At 39.7% G+C, this 16,318-nt stretch overlaps 1 protein-coding gene and 2 non-coding genes across 4 annotated transcripts; 2 read left to right on the top strand and 1 right to left on the bottom strand.

Moving 5' to 3' along the window:
- Positions 1 to 4,567: 4,567 nt before the first annotated feature.
- Positions 4,568 to 4,639, bottom strand: trnae-cuc (transfer RNA glutamic acid (anticodon CUC)). The gene has a single exon. It is a non-coding gene; the product is annotated as a tRNA-Glu (tRNA).
- Positions 4,640 to 4,783: 144 nt separating this feature from the next.
- trnas-aga (transfer RNA serine (anticodon AGA)) lies at positions 4,784 to 4,865 on the top strand. Its single transcript has one exon. It is a non-coding gene; the product is annotated as a tRNA-Ser (tRNA).
- Positions 4,866 to 7,663: 2,798 nt separating this feature from the next.
- On the top strand, positions 7,664 to 13,376 carry ppdpfb (pancreatic progenitor cell differentiation and proliferation factor b). Of its 2 annotated transcripts, none has more exons than XM_008280011.1 (5): positions 7,664 to 7,826; positions 9,456 to 9,551; positions 10,577 to 10,654; positions 12,604 to 12,697; positions 13,153 to 13,376. In XM_008280011.1, the coding sequence occupies exons 2-5, from the start codon at positions 9,497 to 9,499 to the stop codon at positions 13,265 to 13,267; spliced, it is 342 nt and encodes a 113-aa protein (XP_008278233.1). In that variant the 5' UTR covers positions 7,664 to 7,826; positions 9,456 to 9,496; the 3' UTR covers positions 13,268 to 13,376. The 2 variants fall into 2 exon arrangements, with proteins under 2 accessions (XP_008278233.1, XP_008278232.1); XM_008280010.1 differs by having other exon boundaries at positions 7,664 to 7,837.
- The last annotated feature ends 2,942 nt before the right edge of the window (positions 13,377 to 16,318 follow it).

Below are 16,318 nucleotides of genomic sequence, written 5' to 3'. Positions count from 1 at the left end.
CCTCCTCCTCCTCCTCCTCCCCCTCCCCCTCCTCGCCCTCCTCGCTGCCACCTTCCTCACAACCCTTAGACTGTACTGTTACCACCTCTCAGAGTCAGCTCAGACCTTTGACCCTCCATCTTCAGCTAATCGCCACCCGAGGTCTGTAAACGGCAGCCGGCAGAAGTGAAGGACTCGTGGTGTTTGAGGTGCCAGCTCTTCCCCACCAGCCCCATCAGCGCTGGTCCCATGGCCTCCACTTTTCTGCCTCGCTGCTGACAAAAAAAATATTTTGTTGATGTCTAAACCTGGATAATTTACCAACCTCGCTTGGTTACATCACTGCCGCCTGCCTCCATGTTCTTCCTAGTTAAACCCATTTGTTAGTCCAAATAAGTTGACACTCCTTTTTAAACAAACTCGGCTAAAGAAGTGGCTAAAACAAAAAAAATTGAGGTTTCTTAACACACTGGTTGAGTAAGTGGGAGTCTGGTATCAAAAATTTACCCTGCAGGTGTATGTTTTTCACTCCCAACTCAGAGTTTAGCAGCTAGGATTTCTTCAGAGTGAGGGTGGAGGAGGATTTTACAGGCATAAGGAAAAACAATGGTGTATATGCTAGTTAAATCTACTATTCTTGTCTTCTTATTTCTGACTACTATCATCTACTTAAGTGATGCATTCACACTGTGAGCACGTGCCCCGCCTGTTTCTCAAACTTGTATCCAGTTTGTTTCACAGCTCTGCGGCTACATTGCAGGTTTTGCAGTTAGTGGTTTGACTGGGGGAGGGTTGGGGAGGGAGGGGGGGGCGCAAGATCCAGGACATCTCCTCCTGCTACATGCATGTGCATATCTCATCTCAGTTGTACAAACAGTGCAAAGACGGCTAAGGTCTCGCCCTAACAACACCCCAGGATGTAAAAACAGAAAAAAACCATTTTGTATTATAAACTATTTTACACTGCTTTGCATAATGTTTTTACATAACTTTTATCAATATGTATAAATATATATGAATAAATATATTGTCACTGATGCTGCCAAATGGTAGCAATCAGGTTGGGAGGATGGAGAAGAAGAAGAAAGGAAAAAAAAACGGCAGTGGGAGGCTGAACAAACTTTGAAAATGGGGAAAACAAAGAAACACTATGGGTCAGTTTCACAGATGTGACTTCTTTGTCTGTCAGGAGTTGGGTTTTTTTCTGTTCAGAGTACATTTGTGGTCTAAAATAATGGTTGGGGGACTGACTCATGAATGAGCCGCAGACGAATCAGACCGAGGTGAGAGGGAACACAGTCGACTGGTTTCAATCAAGACTGCCGCAGTCAAACTACTGCTGCCTTCGACTTGAACTTCATGATGCTTTCCATTCAAGTCATAACATCAGACGTAAATCTCGATTGTGTAGAGGCTACTGGGGCTAATAATGTAGCAAGCCAATGAGGATAACGTCATGCATGTGCATAACATTTCTTTCAAATGTATAAAGTTGTGACGAAAAACTTCTAAACTACGACTACAGTTAAAATCTATTACTATTTACCATAAAAAAAGGAACTCCACCGAACAGCAGCAAACACATTACAGCTCATATTTCTTCTCATAAGCACGATCCCATTTAAAAGTGCCATCAAACCCTCAGAAACTACCTCGGCTGTGTTTCCTCCTCACCCAGGTTTGGCTGCTGCTCCCTTCTTTTTGTTAACAAATGTATGACGATGCTTTGCTGTGTACACTACCTGGTGAATGTCGACGTTTCTCTATCGGCCTTACTCACTTTAAATGGCTCACCTCTTATTATAATTTCGCTGGTAGAACAGAAATAGCGTTTATTGTTTGTTCTGTTTTTGTTTTAAGTCATACAGACTGGTTCGATTGAAGGAAGGAGGAGTAAGATATTTAGGATGCGTTCCAAATCCTGCAGTTTTTCTTTCTTTTTTTTTTTATCTTTCAGCTGCTCTTGCATGTAGTCTGCATCCAACTTGGACTCCGTCATAATATTTGCGCCTTAAGCTTTGACCATCTTGCAAGCTTGTTTATACCCGCGCAACACACTGTGATGTTATTTTCCACTGTTAAGAGGATTGTGGGTCAGACTAACCAGAAAATAATGCTTGCCTTCATCATGCAAAATCCAACTGGATGTAGCAGGACATGCTGGTATTTTTTGGCACATTAGAGACATCTTTTTCTGGCGTACTGTATGATGTGGGTCTTGGAACGCACCCTTAAAGTCAGATGGGCCACAATATGTGTCATCTCGTTGTTGTAGCAGAAAATTTGCAAACAAACGCACTCCTCTTAACACACATTGAATGCCACTAAATCGCACACGCGTGCTGCATGAGGCCAAACTAACACAAACCTTTAACACAAAATGCTCTTACCCTCGTGAAACCTATACAGCCTCAAGAACGGTGACAGTTCCCTGAGTTGTGTAGCACTGTCACTTTTCTCCTGTAAAAGAAGTTGTATTCTATTCTATTTTTTGTTTGTTTGTTTGTTTGTTTTTCAGTTGTGGTAAAATTTCCCAACAACAAAAAGTGCACTACTACCAAATATTCTCCTGCAACTTGCCAAATTTCACCTAAAATGTTGGTCAACTTGAGCCGTTACTGCAGGTTTTTTGTTTTGGGACACTGAAGGCATTTAGTTTTGCCAAAAAATAATTTTCACCTGTTGAAACGAGAGAAATTTGATGCCAGATGTTTCGCAGTACACTGTCTTTAAATATAATTGCTAGACAGGTGTTTTATTGTGGGATTTGAAGACTAGAATCATACCTTTAAACATTTTGACATGTCAAGCCTATATATTAAAAAAAAACAAAAAACTAATCAAACAGACACTCGGAGTGAAAAAGTTGAACAACAGTGAACAAATGTGGGAAAAAAAATAAAAAATTTATAAATGCATCTATCCGTCAAACTGCTTCAAAACTGTTGCCAGTGTATTCAAAGTGTGTTTTTTTGTTCTGTTTTGTATGTTTGTGTTGATCATTTTGGTAGATAATATATTTCTGTTAGCTGATTTATTATGTTTTCCCTCCGTTTGAAGACTTCAGAGAGGATTTGTTATTTGTACAATTAGTGCGCCATCAGTTAAAAACCAACTTGCCAATATTTAAATATCTGTTACAGAATCTCTTTCTGTCTGCGTGTCTCTGCTTTGCCAAGATGTAAACTCTCGTACACTTCAAGAAATGCTCATTTGAAGTCATTTATTTTAGTATTGGCTCCTAAAAAAACATCTGAATTTTTAAGACTGAAATAAATGACTTTTCTTGCAGTGTTGTTGTTGCCTGTTGAAAGCTTCACATCAGTTTTTGAAGACTGATGCTTACAAAAAGGATGATGTGCGTTTATTTTAGGTGCCAATGGGAAGTGCAGCACATGACCAGCCTGCTCAGAGCCGCCGCCAAGGCTGGAGGACAGTAGAGTACTTATAGCTTTATTTAGGTCCAGGGCCTAGCTGATGTAGATTGTTAAAAGGGATCAGATTTGGAGGGTTATGGTGAATTAATTAAAAGCATTTTTTGGTTTTGTTGTATATGTTTGGATATCAATAAAGCATTCCTTTCAGTGAAGAAGTGGTTTGTGGTCAATATGTGTGTCTGTCATTAGAATTTACTTTTTTTTTTTTTTTCCTCATTTGGTGGTTCATAGTTTTTTTGTTTATTATATTCACTTAGAAAATGTACTGTTTTGCATTTTGTGTATTTTTCTGTAGATTTTATCCCAAATTCTAATTTATGACAGATAATATTGGTTAGTTAGTAAAAGCATTTGTATCACTTTTGATTTATTTGATAGTTATTTTGGGTTCTGCATGTCCGGCTTTTGTTTTCTCTGTCAAAGCACTTTGTAAACGCTTGTTCTAAAACTGCTTTGTAAAGAATCGTTATTGTTAAAAACAGCTTTGCGGCAAACAGACTGGGACAACTGGTGTTTAGTGACCTTAAATTTATTGAAATTAAACATGGTTGATTAATCTACTAAGTTTCTGAAAATACAATGCAACCTAAGTTGTGATAAAACATCGCAGTACATGTGTACTTTATGTATCTTTTGTGTTGTATACTGTGAGGCTGAGTGGCACCATAAAACCCACAAATTTAAATTGAATTTGCTGTTCAGGTTCACATGTGACAGTGCAGAGCAACTGAACTTTGCTACAGCTGCAATTTTGGGATGAATGTCACATAAGAACATGAATGAAGGTTCTGAACCACAATATAATTGTTCTTATTTTTGTGCTATTAATTATGCTCCTGTTAAATCTACTATTCCTTACCAAAATGGCTGCTGTGAAATAGGCCTTTGATTGTGATTGCTGAGTTGAATAAATTAGGTAACTTTTTGCACCACTGTACAGATATATATATTTTTCTGCTAGATATGTATATTCTTGTATATATTTATCTTATTTTGTTTTTATCATCAGTTTCTTTTTTAATCTTCTTTTTATAGTTATTATACTTTATTGTTATTTTTTTCCTTGCTCATTCCATGTATGTTGTGTACATACTTGGCCATTAAAGCTGATTCTGAAACGTTAAATAGGTCAGTCTCGAACAAAACAAACGTTCCCTGACCGGGAATCGAACCCGGGCCGCGGCGGTGAGAGCGCCGAATCCTAACCACTAGACCACCAGGGATGAATACCTCTGCTGTAGCAGCGACAGTACAAATTCAAGATAGTACAATATTGTACTGTAGTTAGTACTGCTGAACAGGATATCCGTATTTCAGTTTATGGTATCGCGAGATTTCCTCGCGGCGTACTTGCTTGATAACAGTAAGTTGTCGTGGCCGAGTGGTTAAGGCGATGGACTAGAAATCCATTGGGGTCTCCCCGCGCAGGTTCGAATCCTGCCGACAACGTTACTTTTTCCTTTTGTAACACCCTTCATTTCTGTAACTCTTACTCTAACTAGTACACATCTATACATGTCGTTTAGAATTTGACAGATTAGCACAGCTCTGTAGGCTTCAGAATTTAAACCGCTAATTGCTTGATTTTTAAAAAATGTTTTCCAGAGTGAAATTAAAATGTGAAACACTGTGCTGTGGGTAAAGTGAGCTCATTCCACTTTCCTTCTATTAGTCCATGTCCACATTAATATCACAGTAGCTAGCCTAGTGATTCTCTAACTGTGTGCCCCGGAATTAATGTTATTTACAATGACTTACACAAATATATATTAAAACATAATGATGATGCTTGGAAGTACATGTACTTGTAATTTATTGAGCTTTACTTAATAGCAATTTAGATTGTCGACTCTTTATATAGTCCAGGAAAACATATGCACCTACATGAAGTCTCAAAAATCAGTTCCTCAAATAAATAACTAATAGTAATTCGACCACATCTGATGTCTATGTTGCAACCTGAACAAACAAACAAACAAACAAACAAAAAAACTGTCATCGTCTTAACTTATGATATAATGTCTTATTTATAAAACAATAAAATGTATTTTCATTGCTGTTTGCCTAACCTGCTGACATATCTTGCTACTTTTATGAGTAGTGAAGTCATGTTCGATATATAGTTTTTCATTAATATTTCCATCATGAGTTAATTTGCTTAATTAGTTGAGTAAACTTTTATAATAGAGACTTTTTTTTTCATTTTTATCACAACTACCTAAATGGAAGCCAGTAAAATTTTTATTTTTTCAAAAGTAGAAAATCTTCAAATTTAGGAGGATGTGACCATGTTTGACTTCTTTGTATGAAAAGTAAACTGGCCACTTTTAATGTTATGTAAATTATCTTATTATTAGAATAGAATAGAATAGAATAGAATAGAATAGAATAGAATAGAATAGAATAGAATAGAATAGAACTTTATTTATTTCCTTCCTACTTGGATTTACTGTTGGCCGTTTCATTTGCAACAGAGGATCACATTTTTCAGCTCCTCATTTGTTTAAATGAAAATTCAGTTTTAGGTAACTAAAGCAGAAAATTTATATTTAAGTAAAGTTTAAGTAGATCCACTTTATTATGATGATGAGACTACTGCAGTTCTTTACTTTCACCACAAGATGACGCTGCTTGCTGGCTGGTGAGCGTTCATCCACACACTGGTTAGTTTCCTTAAATAGAGACCGCAGCTGGACTGAACAACACTGTGGAAAGACTTCAATGTGGTGAATTGTCAGCAATCTGTGGTTGTTGACTAAGCATCACATTAAGAAAAAACAACATCAACACCAAATTGTTCTACCTGACCAACACGATAAAATGTCAACTCAGCTGCTGATTTAACCCTCTGAACCACATGCAGTTCTTTTGTGCTTCAGTCATTTTTCCTTGCGACCATGGCTAGGCGTAAATAAAACTCAAAGATGTGTTAAATGCAGTATGACACAGTTATATTGCCATAAATGACACAAAAAATAATGTAAATTTAATTTCTTTGATTATTTATTTCACAGAACTTAAAAAAAAAAAACTGGAATCAACAAACACAAAGTTTTTTAAGTTCTCACAGTTGTTGTTGGAAAACAATAGTGCTGAGCATGTCAGAAATATTTCACTATTTACTTCTCCTTCAGCCTATATAAACTTGTTGTTTTTCATACTAGTCTGCACATCAATTTTACCATGCTGGATTCTTCCAGGAACTTGCTGATAACCTGTTGTTGACTGTGTTTCGGCCATGCTGCACTTGTTTTATTGATCCAGTATGTGTTAGTTTCCGCTCAGTCTGTGTTGTCTATGTCTCCTCTTTGCTCTGTGCAAACACAGCCTGCAGTTTACTTGAAAACCTGAATATTTGTCATGTTACTGTTGGTCGCAGCTGAGTCAGTCGTGGCTTCTCAGTTGTGTTGAGGAGCACAGCAGGTACTGCTTTTCACAGGATTGGTCCAAGTTGTTTATTTTTGGCAGATATTTAAATGGCATATAGAATAAAGTGCTTTTAATGATGTATGATGAATTTGAGTTTAGATTAGATTTATTTTATTTTACAGTTTATGGACCACCAACATTATTTTATTTTATTTTATTATCATTATCATATTATTTATTTTATCTTGTGTTTTTACTTCCTTGCTGTTATATTGATGAATAGCGGATTACTGAGCACTTTTTTGTCTCTTGTCTATTTTGTCTTTTTTTTTTGTTCTTGGCAATTGATCAAGTACCTGCCTGTCAGGTTCAATGTGTATTTTGATAAGGACTGCCAAATGCTATCATTTGTTTTCTTGCAAAACAAATGTACCCACGGGTATTAATAAAGTAACCTTGAACCTTGATCAAATCTATAAGCAAGGCCACAGAAAGAAAATATTTTTGTATATGAAATGTGTCATACAAATGAACCTGCCTTGCTCAAACTAAAGTGGAATTGTTCCACAGCAGAGTACCAAGTGAAAGTATAAAAATAGTACAATCTAACGTTAAATTGAAGGGATTCATTAAAAGAAAGAGTTAGTTTCAGCCTCAAATTATAGAATTTTCCCTTTTATGCAACAGAAATGGCCAAATTAAATATTTATTTCAAGGTTTATAGAAAAGTACTGATAAATAGTCATCAGTCTCTCCAAAATTAGGAGAAAAATGCTGCTCATGCAAAGTTTGGCTCCGAGGTGGAGTAGGCGTGGTTATACAATTCGCCCCGCCCCTTGATGGTACGTCACTGCACCTCCCTATATAACACCGAACCGACCGTTACAGGCAACAAGAAGCAGCGTCAATATCGGTTTCGGACCTTGGAGGGTTACATTTACCCAAAACTTATTTTCAAATGGGCCCCGTCGCCTAGCGTTTACTCCCCCAGCCTCGCCGACTGAATTGAATTGGGTGCTACTGAACACCAAGCACGTCTGGGTCAGTAAAAGGTGAGACTTTTGACGATGTGGGTCAGAAAATGGTGGGGGTTTCTCTGGTGTTGAGGGGGCGAGCTAACGATGCTAACTTGCTATACAAGGGCTGAACTGCTGTGTGTGAGTCTTTGTTCTGGTTGGAATCCTGAAAAGGTTGGAAGAACCGACGTGTTGTTTGTCTTCCGCTGTCGTTGCGGTGCTGTTTGCGTTCCCAGAATACCGGCAGTCAAGATTTTAGCCGTGGCTTAGTGAAGCAGGAACGGCGAAATTGTTGTGAAAACACTGTTGGGCTTTGTTTTTGTCTTGAAGCTAAATCTCCTCAAATATGTAAAAATAAATAAATAAAATTAAAAAAACAAATCTTCAACCGTTTCGGTTAGAATAACATGTAGGTATATTCGCATTTTCTTGATTTATGCACTTTTCTCACTATTTATGGTAACAGTGAATAACTTCAAAATGTCGGTCTGCTGCAGTGACTTCAATGTAAACAAGACCCCTGCAAAACATGGTCGACGTCATGCTAGTGTGTACGTGCACGACGAGGGTCCGCCGCTCACGAGGCTCTGCTTTTACAAATGCATTCATCTTTCACGTTTTACAAAGATGGCTGAACATCTAATCAGAATATTGTCGAAATTTGCAAATACAGGTGCAGCATTATTTTTTTTAATGGTAAAATGAGTCATAACAGACCGTTTCGACTTAAGCATTGTTGTGCTCCAGAGAGGCCTTATAAACATGTTTCCCGGACACATTTGAAGCTGAATCGTGATTGCAATATCTGCCGATCACAATATGACTGTTTTTTTCTTTAAACATATACATTTATCTGTGTTATGCATTTTGACTATGGGACACAACCAATTTATACACGTCTTAATGTTTCCTTTGTTCTTCTGCTGAGGTTAAGAGGATATTTTTACTCCTTTTTGTGTGTGTCAAATTTTCTGACCTATAATTGGTGTTGAACGGTTCACCAGTATTTTAAAGATGTCTGTTATATGTTAAAAACAAAAAAAAAAAACACACCTTTGCTCATTGGCAGTATTTTTAAAATATGTGTCAAGCACTAATTTGGACAATAGAAACAACCTTTAAATTGGTCATTTGAATTGGTACATTGGTGAATTGTGAGCAGAATAATCATAAAAATCTTTACTTGGAAAGTGAGCTTGCGCACACAAAGGAATTTGACACACACCGTATTCATGAAGGGTTAGTAAAACAACAAGACAGCAGCAGAGTTAATAAATATAAAATCTTAGTCTAAAGTCCTAATCAGGTAGTACACAGACATAAACATAATATTAATGGCAAGAGTTTTATTAATGGAAAGGTAATACAAAAATAAAAAATAATAAACTGACCAAGTGTTAAGCCACTTATTTGAAAATGACATTAGTTGCAGCCTCAATTTTAAAGGCTGCTTTATTCTACGTGATTACAAATCACAAAAATGAAGAAATTATTCATCTATTTAATGAGTATCATGAGCTCAAACTGCTGAAATGTAATCGTAATGATTCCAGCTTGGACCCACGTGAGAGAATTTGCCTGGAAGGGAAGTTTCTGTACTTTGGTGAGTGATGCAACCCAGCCTGGTTTTAATCACGCTGTATTTCCTCTCCAGGTTTCCATCAAGAACACAGTACAGAGACCAACAACAGAAGAATGGCAGCTATTCCAGCAGGCGGTTCTCTCGTGGCGACCACTGACTACTACCGAAGTGAGTCTGTCTCTTTGTTGAATCACTTATCACACCAGCGCACAGGGCCAGGATTACTCTTTCCTCCTTTTGGGTGTCTTGCCATTACACTGCTGCCAAAAGACATTAAAGTGTCATTAAAGTTGCTAAAATGTATGCTGCCATGACTAACTATGGAAATTTCTTTTGATCTGTGAGTACGACTGAATTTCAAAGCAAATCTATATTTTTCTCGTTACAACAAAAATTGGATTTAGGACTTTAGAGTTCAGGTCCATATACTCTCGAATGACCAAACATTGTTAATCAGACAATCACCTGTTTTACTTTCATGAGGAGAAAAGCATCACATCAACAGCCTTGATTAATTTATTTTTTGCTGTACTGTCGACAGTTTAGTTCACATGATTTGAGTTGACCAAAGATTTTCTTCGGTAGACTACAGTTTTAATTCAGTTAGGAAGTAGAAAACACAAAAAATCACCTAAAAATGGCTGTAAGTGATGCATTTCCCTTGTAATGAATGGAGTAACCCTCCCTGCATCAGTTTAGAGTAATGCTGAGTCATGTCAGACTAGAGCTTTCTGTGGATAGACGGATTTGCCCAGTCTGTGTGCGTATATTTCATGTAGATTCACACTCAACTCTAAAATGCAAAGTCACAACAGATAGGAGAATAGTTGCCCCCTCTCATCATTGTTCTGGTGGCATGCATGTATGTGCTGTGTTTAGGTTCCCCAGAGTGTCAAATACAGTTAAAGCCTGTCTCAGTAAATCCAATCTAAAGGGTGGAGGTGCCCCGCCAGCTATGGTTATATAACCAGAGCAAAATGGAATTTAATTTCCGGGCCCCGTGAATCCCCCTCTGTCCGTTTCATTTTTGGAACAGAGAGATATTACGTAAGACCATTAAGGTCTCCCTTTGGGTGAATTATGCAGAGTGATTCCAGATAAAGGAGACATGTTCCTCTTCACCTGTTAAATTTAACCTTTTTCAAATGAATCACCTCTTTAATTCTGCTTTTGCCCATTCTACCCTCGTTCAGGGCGCATCGGCTCTACGTCCAGCAGCAGCTCTTGCGGCAGTTCGGAGTACAGCGGGGAGGTCATCCCTCATCATCCAGGTGAGTGCCAGATATTCACGGTTTGCTTCAAGGTGCTTGTTATTGGAGGAGAGCTTCTGAACAGAATTTAGATCCTCATGTGAAGTTCGAAGAGCTTTAAGTTTAAGGAGAGGTTGGCTAATTTCAGGGTTCACAATCTGATAATATGTGATGTGTCTTTCTGTACAGCTTTGTTAGTTTCAACATAGGCCTAGATTTCAGGGGAGACACAGCAGATATGTCAGTTCTAAATATCCACTGAATTTTAAACGTGACCAGAAAACTTACTGAAACACATCAGAGCTGTTGAGGTCCAGGAGTATAAATCACTTAATTTATCACTGTTTCACTTTTGAAGGTCATACTTAGCAAGGATTGTAATAAAAGACAAAAGTTCTTTCCTGGATTTGGAAAACATTTCTTATGTTAGTGACTGGTCTTAGTCCACACCACACCAGTGCTCACTGATCTTGTAATATCACTTCAGTTTCAGTAATCCAAGGATTGCCATGGTTGCGTCAGCTGTTGACTCAGACCACACAGTCACAGTGGTTGAGTCATCCTGGACTGGTTGTTTCTTGTCTGATCAGGCTTTTTACCAAGTTTTTTCACTGTCCTCTTACACTTAGGGTATTTCTTAAACAGGCAACCAACATTTTTCAGTTCTGTGGTTAGGATTCATGTGTCAGTATAGCGTCATCACACGTGTTCAGCTCCTCATGTGCCGCTAAGACTCTTATCAGCAGTTAGTATCTGCTGAGTTCAACTGTAATCCAGGTTAACTAAAAAACATCTGGTGCCACAGTTTAGTGCTGATTCAGATTTGTGTCGATACGTCTGTTTTTAAACCGCAGGACACATTTTTCTATTATGCCAGGGTGATAAAACTGTCAAGTACTGACACACTCCCTCAGTGCTGAAAGTAGGTCAAAGAGGAGACTGGGTGTGTGCATACATGCAGTTCAGTGCACATGCTTTAAAAACAGGATTTCTGACTTTCTCCAGCAGGTTAAAATATAACGACAACAAAAACTGGTATAGATGAGATTTTTTTTACATACTAGTAGAAGTATATTGTAGTAATGACAACTGAAAGAGGCTGTACTGCAAACAGTTCTGGTCCTTTTTTTTTTTCTCACTGTGGACTCATTTTCACTGCAATATATAGTCCCACATCTCCTAAGAAACATCCGTACAGTACAGCAGTACAACCATGGCTGCGAGTAGAGAACTCAAAAATGTCATTTTTGCAGTATAGCACAGTTATGCCATGAATCGTAAATAAAAGAGAGAAACAAAAAAGTTAAATTTCTTTCATTTTCACCACTATGATTATTTTTTTTAAAGAAGACACCATGAATTCCAAACCTGTTGGTGAGGATTAAAGGGTTAAATAGTGGTTCATGATTTAAAGGTCTTGTTTAAAGCTTAACTTTTTAAACTTTTTACAGTTTAACTTTATTTAGATTGTGTGCACACACACACACATACAAATACAAATATATATGAGAGACGGTGACTGGAACCACTTATTTAACTTGACCTAGAAGCTAATTGTGGCACACAGCATTTATAAATATAGCTGCCTGTGTCTAAATGCAGCTGTCCAGACACTTACGGTGTCACAGTGAGTTTGACAGTGAGCCAAACACGAGTCCTGAGAGGTGAAACCATAATCCTTTCTCCCTCAGAGCGTCACTGATGAAACACACACGCAACTCCATCTCGCATACCTTCCAGTCTTGCTGCTGTAATTAAACTGCACTCCTGGCATGTTGAAAACATCAAATTACTAATGCAGGTGACACATGTTCCCTAATGGGTTCACATTGGACATACGAGACACTTCTTAAGGAGGCGGAATTCTTCTGAGCACTGAAAGAACAAAAAACATCAAAGGTTAAAGTTAAAAAGACAGTTGACATTTTTAAAGATCTGAAGCCTTACATCCTCACTGTTTGCTTCCACAGGACTCCCCAAGCAGGACTCTGGCCACTGGTGGTCCAGTTTCTTCTTTGGAAAGCAGCCAGGGATGACCCCGTTGACTGAGGAGGCACAGCAGAAGTAAGTATATTTACCCACACAGTATGTATTACGGTCACCACCAGCCCCTGTATCATGTCTCTTTTAATACTGGTCCAGGCCCAGTACCACACACTTTAAATCTGGTGGAGGTGAACTGGTGCAGCTTCCTTACAGTGACTGTGGTCCAGCCTGCATATGTCTGCAGCTGCTTTTATCTGAATCTGTCTTTATGTGGAAATTCACAGAATTTTCTGTTTATCTGTGGTAATAATACAGGTGTGCCTTTTTAACATCTGTGTTGCAGTTTGACCTAAAAATTCTCAAAACGTAGCAAAACACAGCAATCATTTCTGCAAGAAATTCTTTTTTTTTTTGTTGTTGTTGTTATTGTGACGCTTCAAACTTACTTAACAATTAAATCTAAACATGGCTACACACTCTTTTTGCCATACGTTAGGGGTAGCTTTCCTAATCGCTGTCTTTGCCTCTGCCAGGGCGGGGGTCACAGGTGTGGTGACGAATGGTCAGATCACCTGCGTTGCCAGAGAGATGGTGATGCAACGGCAGGTGAGTGAGAGCAGCGATGCAGGGAGTCCCACCTCCTCCTGATCCTGCCATCTCACTCCAGTCCACACCACACCTCGGGGGAATCCAACCAACGACCAACGCTAGGTGACGGGAGGATGTCCCGTTTACAACCTTTTTAGTTTTTTTTTTATATTATTATTATTCATTGTAGTATAGGCTGCCTTACTTGTTTTTGTTTCCTTATGTTTTTTTTATTGACAACCAAAAAAAAACAAACTGAAAATGTGTAAAAAAAACAAACAAACAAAAAAAAAACAGCAGATGATGCAACAAATAAGCTCCTTTATTTTATAACATTTGTAATGTTCTGTTTGTAATACTGTGTTGCTTAGACACACTGTGGTGCATACACGTCCACATGCCTTTGTTAAACATTTTTCACTTTGTCACCTTGTGAAACTGCAATAAAGTAGACTCTTGCAGCCTAATGCTCTGTGTTGTTGTTCTTTTCATTGCGCAACAATTACTGCACAAGATGTTCCTTGAGTGCAGTTAAAAATTTAAAAAGAGTTCTGCTTAAATATTACAATAGAGGTGTAACTTGTTCCAGTTCAAACTTAGTTTTCGGTAGTTTCACGAGTGTCGCTTTATCTTTTTGTAATTTCTTAGTGTGCAGAGTATCTGCTGGTTGACATAACCCTATAAGAAGGTGAAAGTGTCTGTTTGTCAGGGAGTGGTTCACTGGTTTTTGTACAGGGCTATTCCAGGAACTGAGTAAACACTGAAAGAGCAGCACTTCATGTCCTCCAGCAGCTGCTGGTGAAGTCAGTGGACAGTTGTATAACTTTGTCCCACTGTCTAAACAAAACACCTCACTAGGAAACCGAGTCCCGCAGTTTCTATCGATAAACATTCCTGCACAAACTCAAATGTCCAAGTCCAGAAGCATTTTAACTTTAACGACCAATCAAATCAAATTCTCAGGGCCTGCTTTTTAAATTTTTTTTTCGATGAAAATAAACTTGGTTTTTTTTTTACGTGTTCGGTCCAGCATCATCGCAAACAGAATGATGACCTGAATGCTGTGTTGTGCTGAACAGATTTACTTTGCCAAGGGGAGCTTTACAAATATAAGTCCACTCTTGATGGTCTGATTTGTCTTTATTTATGTATGTATTCATTCTATTTTATTTCGTTCATTTATTTTGGATGTTGGATTCTTACTGAGTTACATGTTATATTGCTGGACCTGAAAGAGGAAAAAGAAAAGTGTACAATCCAAAGAAGTGCGAGAAAGCGTGAAAGGAAAGTAGAAGAAAACAAAAGAAAACAAATACACCACAATCTATCTACACCTGTACTAACACACAGCAGAGACGATCTGACGACTTTTGTGGGAAAACAGGGCCGACAATCATCAAGAGTACCTGCAAGACATGCGGAAGCTGAGAAAACCTGAATCTCAACGATTGCCAGAGCAGCAAGATCTATACATGTACACATTGATGAGACTAGGCAAAGAAACACAAAAGAAAAAAACAACAAAAGCAAACCACATATGTAAGAAGAAACAAATACATGAAATAAACAAAGCAAACAAAGGTAGATATCAGTATGGACAATGCAGTGTCATTTAGCAGAATGTGTGGGGTAAGGAGTGTTCAAACATGAGTGCAGCCATGCGAGTGAAACCATGCGAGGGCAACCGAGCCCCTGCAAAAGACAGATGCAGACCAGGAGAACCCCAAGACCCGGGCCATCAGCAGCCATCCCGCCACACGAGCCGAAGAGCCACCCCCACCGCCCCATTCCAGGCAGAAGGCCTACCAAGAGCCCGGGAGGACAAGGCTACCCCAGGCAGCCACCCGGCATGGGCCAGCACCCACCCCAATGCCCAGGCGCTCACCCCGGACACCAGGGATCCACTGACCACCCTCCTTCCCCATCCACCCATGTCCTACCTCCCTCCCTGCCCACCCATCCCCCCACACTCCACCCTCTTTTCTGATTTTCTGCCTCTGGAAGAGGTGGCTCACTTCCTCTTCACGCACTGTGAGTGTGACGGGGGGGCAGTTTGGGGTGCAGACTGAGGTGTGACAGCGGTTGTTGGTGTGGTTGTGTTGTGGGTGAGAGGTGGGCTGTGGAGGGGGAGGGGTGTGAATGTGTCCCTCTCAAACCTGCAGTAGAAGGAGTTCAGGTCGTTGGCCAGGTCTCTGTTACCCTCAGCAGGGGGGGATGGTCTCCTGTAGCTGGTGTCGTGTTGAAGGCCTCTCCACACTGAAGCAGGGTCGTTAGCTGCGAACCGGTTCTTTAGCTTCTCAGAGTAGCTCCCCTTAGCCACTCTGATCTCTTTGCTCAGTGCGTTTCTGGCCGTCTTAAACAGGTCTCTGTCCCCACTCCTGTAAGCCTCCTCCTTGGCATGACGGAGCTGCCGCAGTTTGCTGGTGAACCATGGCTTGTTGTTATTGAAGGTCCTGAAGGTTCTGGTTGGCACACACATGTCCTCACAGAAACTGATGTACGCAGTCACAGTGTCTGTCAGGTCATCCAGGTTCTTGTTGGCAACTTCAAAAACACTCCAGTCTGTACAGTCAAAACAGGCTTGTAGTTCCTGCTTTTCCTCACAGTTCTGACAACAGGCTTTGCAGATTTTAGTTTCTGCCTGTATGTGGGGATGAGGTGGACCAGACAGTGGTCAGAGTGTCCTAGAGCCACCCGGGGAACAGAGTGGTATGCTCCTTTAATAACAGTGTAGCAGTGGTCCAGTGTGTTGCTGTCTCTGGTGGGACAGCTAATGTGCTGTTTGTATTTTGGTAGCTCTAGGTTCAACCTTGGTCTGTTAAAGTCCCCCATGACAATAAAAAGCGAGTCCGGGTGTTTCTGTTCAAGGCCTCCCTTTATCCGCCTTTTCCTCCAATCTTACAACACTTGCTTTCACACATCCACGCCACCCTTAACCCACCCACCATGCCTTGTGAGAAACACCCCGGGTGGACAAGAGAACGATGAGCCCAAGACCCAGTCCCACCCGCCCATCCCCAGCCACCCCTCACCCCGAGCACAGGGGTGTGAGAGGACCCCATTTCCCTCACCTTCCCTGCTCATAAATGTAAGTGAGTTGTATGGGGTTTT

Source organism: Stegastes partitus, unplaced genomic scaffold (assembly GCF_000690725.1).
Source record: "Stegastes partitus isolate 25-593 unplaced genomic scaffold, Stegastes_partitus-1.0.2 Scaffold179, whole genome shotgun sequence".
Lineage (NCBI taxonomy): Eukaryota > Metazoa > Chordata > Actinopteri > Pomacentridae > Stegastes > Stegastes partitus.
The sequence above is the reverse complement of the archived record's forward strand: the minus strand, read 5'-3'. Positions and strand labels throughout refer to the sequence as shown.